The 5,939-nt window shown below is 41.1% G+C and overlaps 1 protein-coding gene across 2 annotated transcripts; it reads right to left on the minus strand.

Moving 5' to 3' along the window:
* Nucleotides 1-1,365: 1,365 nt before the first annotated feature.
* LOC147416732 (uncharacterized) lies at nucleotides 1,366-4,472 on the minus strand. Of its 2 annotated transcripts, XM_086508112.1 has the most exons (6): nucleotides 4,320-4,472; nucleotides 4,087-4,218; nucleotides 3,804-3,944; nucleotides 3,140-3,343; nucleotides 1,927-2,148; nucleotides 1,366-1,843 (listed from the first exon to the last, which is right to left on the minus strand). In XM_086508112.1, exons 1-6 carry the CDS (start codon nucleotides 4,455-4,457, stop codon nucleotides 1,829-1,831), a joined length of 852 nt encoding a protein of 283 aa, XP_086364238.1. In that variant the 5' UTR covers nucleotides 4,458-4,472; the 3' UTR covers nucleotides 1,366-1,828. The 2 variants fall into 2 exon arrangements, with proteins under 2 accessions (XP_086364238.1, XP_086364239.1); XM_086508113.1 differs by lacking the exon at nucleotides 3,804-3,944.
* Between the last annotated feature and the right edge of the window lie 1,467 nt (nucleotides 4,473-5,939).

Genomic DNA, 5,939 nt, shown 5'->3' on the forward strand with positions numbered 1-5,939 from the left:
AGACTTTTTCTCCCACTTGTCGTATGACTAATGTGCGTTTTTCTATGTGCATTGGCAGCTCATTTTGGTTGGGATGTACATAAATCAGACATTGTTACTGCTTTCTTGAATGGTGACATATTTGAAGAAGTTTATGTAACGCAACCTCACATTTTTGTCAAGAAAGGACAAGAGGATAAGGTGTGCAAATGTAACAAAGCTTTGTATGGGTTGAAGCAATCTCCTCATGCTTGGTATGAGAAGGCCGACACTCATTTGGTCAATAACGGTCCCACAGAAAGAACATTGTATGTAAAGCGTGAGGTTGATGTACTTCTCATTATGGTTCTTTATGTAGATGATTTGTTGATCACAAGACCAACTGAGAGACATATTGCTGACTTTAAGGCTGATTTGAATGCTACTTTCAAGATGAAAGATTTGGGGCTGTTGCATCATTACTTGGGTATACAATTTAAACAATGTGATGGTCGTATTGCCATGTGTCAAAAAAGTTACATAGAAACATTGTTATGTAAGTTTGGACTTGAGGATTGCAAACCTATTTCCACTCCCATGGAAACGTTTTTGAAATTGATTCTTCATGATGGTGATGATCCTGGAGATGTCACTCTTTACCAAACTGTTGTTGGATGCCTCATTTATGTATGCAACACGAGGCCGGATATTCAGTTTGAAGTCTCACAGGTTAGCAAATTTATGCATAGCCCAAGGTCTAAGCATTGGCAAGCTATCAAGAGGATTATCCGCTACTTGAGTGGAACTTTACATCTTGGCTTATTTTATCCTAGGGGGGATCAATGCCGCCAAACTTACATGCTTTTTCGAACTCAGATCGGGCTTGTTGCTTTGACACGCGAGTATCCACAAGTGGTTTTTGTTTCATGCTTTGCAGTTCATGTATATCATGGTTGAGCAAGAAGCAACCTACTATGGCCACTTCTAGTTGTGAGGTTGAGTACAGGGCTCAAACGCCTTATGGCTAATTTGGATATTGGACAAGACACTGCCAACACAGAGAGGGAGACCCCTACCACATGGCATGGCATGTACCACACCACATGTGTCAAAAAAGGTACAATTAAAAATAAATGATGCCACTAAGTAATTTTTGAACGTATGTTCACCTGTGTAAATGTATCTAAACTATATCTAATGCACCTTTGAGACCCCTACCACATGGCATAAGGAGAAGGATTGGAGGGAGGAGTGGAAGCCAAGACAAAGAAATAAAGAGAGGGAGGCCACATTCATACACCTTAATCACTAGGTAACTATCACCTCACCGCATCTATTAATTCAGAGGACAATTGTGAAGTCACCAAAAGTGAACTCCTCATCTCATAGATGTAAAACCACACAATAATAATTGACAACCAATGAAAATACTAATATATTGGGGATGGAACAAAAATGATTTTAGTCCAATCAAGGTCTCAAGTGATTGTATCAAACTTTCATATGTTTAGTCAATTTGTTATGGTCCAATATAAGAGTGAACATGGCTTTGAAAATGTTACTTTCCTCTGTTTCTGCGTTGGTAGATGGGGTCTCTTCATTTCAAAGCCTCACATGAGTTCCTTTTCAATTTTATGTTTTAGAATGCCAGACGTGAGTCTTCACCTTGTTTTTAAATTATAGCAATAAGAAGGGAGAGCAAAGTACTCCATGAGGAGCCACAAATCCTGTACAATGTTTACAAAACTCCCCTCTTGCTTGGAAGACCAATGACATTGCAGACTCCCATTTGAATCTGCACAGAGCTTGCCAAGGAGACTTTTATGCTCTGTAGAGACGCCCCCGAGAAAGAAGTGCGAATCATATACATTCAGGAATCGAGAACCTACAAAGAAATGAAAAAAGTTTTGATGAAGACTATTAAAACCATCGGGAAAGCTTCTGTCAGCCGTGTAATCTTGAACTCACTTGTTTTGAGAGAAGCCTTATCTTCTCCTGCTCCGCACCTTGATTCAAAGTAAGGAGGCAGCATGTTGTGAACATTTTGTACCGTGCTTGGAATGAAAACTGAGTTTGCATTAGCTTCTCTCTCAAGATAATCAATACAAAGATGAGTAAGAGGATAAGACCCATAAGGATTGCTGGATTTCCCAGCCACTGCAGAATGACTTTGAACAAAGTGGGTGTTTCCTGAAAGTAAGCAAGAGATTAACTTTAATGCTAATGCATCACTTAATGTCTCATAGCAAAGTTACTTAGGTGAGCTGACAAGACCAGCTTGGGAAATCGTTCAGTTAAGCACACATGTGCGGAAGGGTTGTGCCGAAGGGTTGACCTCCCAGGAAGTTTCTCCCAATTTCACCCTGGATAATCAGCTACCACTCTGAAAAGGGGGGATGCGACCAAATCTCATAGCACGGGTGCCAAGTGCAAGGGCATCAAGTGCAACCGTCCGCTTCACGTACATCACTTGTCAACTAACATTGGTTCTTGAATGTGGCTAGTCTAGTGGATGCTTGAGAGACGAAGCTAGCCGCAAACCTATTCGACAGGATAATGTTCCATGCTTATTCATGACTTGAACCATGACAGTCCATGTAAATTTTCTTTTATTCATTTACAGGCTATTTACATGTAATATAGAATTATGAATCTTTGAGCAGGATTCAATTCTCCATTTGAAATGATAATTCTGTAACTTCATAAAAAGCCTGGGAAGGACCTTATCTTTCATGTAACATCTTGTCCTCGTGTTTAAGATGCTCTTGGGCTGCAGAAGTTCCCAAGTTATCAAATTTAGGGGGCTCTTCATGAAGAGGTCTCATATGAGGACATAATATTGTTATAATATGCTTCTGTCGAATGCATTACGCATTTGCTGACGGTTGGCAGCTTGAGTCTATAAGCCGTTTCATTGATTCTTCCTGACTCTGGAATATGCCAGATTCCCATCTTGCTAGCTTAGCATAGTAGCATAGGGCTCTTACCCATGTCATCACTGTTCGGGCTTGGCAATCATGCAACCAACAACAGCCATGAGCCCTCTCTCCCAACATATGACCCCTAAATCACTAGTCTCTTAGCTTTGCATTCTCAGGAGTACTTTTTACAGGGAAAAAAAGATGTTCTAAAGACAATGGCCATCAGATCTTCAATTAAAACAAAGACGGTTTTTCTTTACCTCAATGTAATCAGACAGTGTTTGATACATGGAACTGTTTTCTGCGATTGGGCCACATACACCACTACTTTTCTGGACGAGAGTGGCTGAAGCAGGTAAGCTGCATAGTATCAAGGCAAGTAGTAAAAGTCCATGGGTTAAATTTGAAGTCCGTGATGCACTGTAGGGTTTCCTCATGGGTTCATAAAACCGCCTCAGAGAAAACTGTCAACATAAAGAGCACAAAATGCTTTTTTAATTTCAAAGCTTGAGATAAAATGAGAATGAGTCAGTTGCAGAATGATATTGTCCCCATCAAATGTTGTGTTTGACATCTGTATTGTAGAGTGTTAGTACGTGAGCATCTGCATAGCGATGATGAATTTTATGATTTGATGGACATGATTTTAAAGGACCGCATTCAACATTGCCACATACTCCTTACTCATATTGCAAGCTCCACCATGATTTCCATATTCATTTTCTCTCGTTAATTCCGTGTATCTGAGAGTGATGCTTGTTTCCTGAATGTTATCACTTATGTTTCTTGAAAGTTAGAAAGTAATTGTTGCTGTCTTCACAATATTGACCGAACAATGTGAATTTTATTGACATTACACATTAGCCGGTTTAAAGTGCACACAAATTTTTTGCGATATTATGTAATAATGAGAGACTTTCTCACCTTCATATATGAAAATATCATGAAGTTGCAAAATAGACCAAGTACAGGAGCTACTGGGCTGAAGGATGAACCAACCCAGACTAACGATTCCATATAAACAATGTCAATCACCAAGTTCTCTATAGAAAGCTGTCTTCTTTTCTGAGACCATCTCAAAAGATTATCTCAAAATGCTTCATTTGAAAACAAGAAGAAAAGCACCCAACGATACATGTTGATATGTTTAACTTGTGATAGTACACAAGCATGAAGAACAGGATTATGTCTTGTTTAAGTGACCGACCTTGAAAACTCTTTGATGGATCATCCCATAGATAAGGTCCCATGCCACACTCACGAATGTATTTGTCAACATCAAGCGCAACAACTGTTTTGCAACAGCATTTTCCATGCACCCTGGCATGCACACTTGGCCCTGAAAGGTCAATGTAAAGCTGGTCATTTCGAGGTCATAGAAACTCTTTCAATCAAAACATTATTCTTTGTGAGAAAGCCCATGGTTGACTTGTGAATCACCTGATTTGGTGTGCAAGAAACCCATTCTTTTCCACTATTCGTGTTGCAGCATGAGAAACCATCAGGACAGCCTTTGTGACTTGTACAGGCCAAAATCTGATTTCCTGCTTTGATGTGTGCTGCTTGTGCAAGAGCCATGTATAATCTGAAAAATGATGTAAATACCAGCAACCAGGTAAGCTATTTCCATAAAAGAGATATTAACTGTAAAAGCCTTGAGCCAACTAAGTGTGAAGTCCATCAACGAATTACTTAACAAAAATAAATGGGTATGAGCCACATGATTTAAAGTAGAGTTGGCTTCCCCACTTCTGCTCGTGGACGCCCTAATCTAAGAAGTGCGTTTCATTCAGAGGATGAGAGAACTACCATCAGAAAAGTGGTTCAAATTTGCCCAAACTTGATATGCATCATGTAGACAACAAGCATAAATCACATGCAAACACTCTGTATGGTCCTTTTGAGCCACAAACTTCAATGAAGTCTCTGAAATGCACCAACTACAAATCTTGGCTGGATCTAGGGGTTTATTCTCACCTTTAGTGATGTACACTCCTATGAAAGTCAAAAAATGTACAAGATGTGAAAAAAAAACAAAGACAACACAAATCAATCTTCAACTTAGCGAATACCTTCCCAACTCATTGAAGAGCATATCCACTCGTCCAAATCTACTCTAAACACACTAAAGAGGGTTTTTGCAAGTACCCAATAGTTCCAAAGCCCAAGGGGAGGGTTGTCGGAGATGGGCCTAGGGAGTGAGAAAGGGAGGATGAGCAAGTGGGCAAGGGACAGGGAGTGAGGGAGACGATGTGCAATTTAGAGTGCAAGGGGTAGGGGGATGAGAGAGGGTGGGTAAGCGAGTGGGATAGGCGGAGGAGGGGAGGGAGGTGTTAGAGTTCAAGCATCTCTCAAGATTCGTATAGTTTGTCCCAGTTTCTCCCAGGGACGCATGTTAGGGAGTGAGGGCTGTTTTGTGGTTGTGCCCAGTCAATGTGAGGTAGGTTTCTCATGTCGGGTTGTCTTTAGCCATCAAGGATTTCATTAACGTGATCACGAACACCTGAACATGTTAATAACGTTGAATGATCCGTGATCACGTTACATGTTCGTGTGACCTTCCTATTAACGTACAAAAACTATCCATAACGGTAGTCCCACCGGGTTTTTACCATATCCCCACAAAAAAATAATAGCCCGGTAGGCTTTTGGTGGGTTATCTGGTCACCATTCATCAGCTTAAATGTGATCACCTAAAGTGTAATTATGTGGATATGATAAAAACACATGGTAATCACAAAAATTTCATGTGATCACATGATTATTAAATACATGTTAGCCATGTTTAGCCTTGGGTTTTGGCTCAATTCCGTAGCCAGTTTTGCTCCTGTGGGCAGCCTTTGGGCTGACCTTATATAGACAGGCAGAGGGGGGAAAACATGAGCAGTACAGACCAGCCCCAACATGGGAGCGCCTAGGGTGCCCCAGTGGGTAGCTTGGAGACCGGCCGCCGAAGGCATGAGGATGGGCAGCCCAGCGTTTTTGGGCAGCCCCATGTCCAGCGTTGTTGCAGCCAGAGGGGGTTTCTCCCCAACGTTTCCATGGCCAACACTCCATCGT

The sequence above is a fragment of the Adiantum capillus-veneris genome, unplaced genomic scaffold (assembly GCF_014529385.1).
Source record: "Adiantum capillus-veneris isolate H3 unplaced genomic scaffold, ASM1452938v2 Hic_scaffold_550, whole genome shotgun sequence".
NCBI lineage: Eukaryota > Viridiplantae > Streptophyta > Polypodiopsida > Polypodiales > Pteridaceae > Adiantum > Adiantum capillus-veneris.

Coding starts and splice junctions, on each gene's coding strand:
- LOC147416732 (XM_086508112.1), bottom strand. CDS start 4,457: ATGGCTCTTGCACAAGCAGCACACATCAAAGCAGGAAATCAGATTTTG. Junction 3,945..4,086: donor TCCATCAAAGAGTTTTCAAG/GTCGGTCACTTA, acceptor AGATGGTCTCAG/AAAAGAAGACAGCTTTCTAT. Junction 2,149..3,139: donor CACTGTCTGATTACATTGAG/GTAAAGAAAAAC, acceptor GCTTACTTTCAG/GAAACACCCACTTTGTTCAA.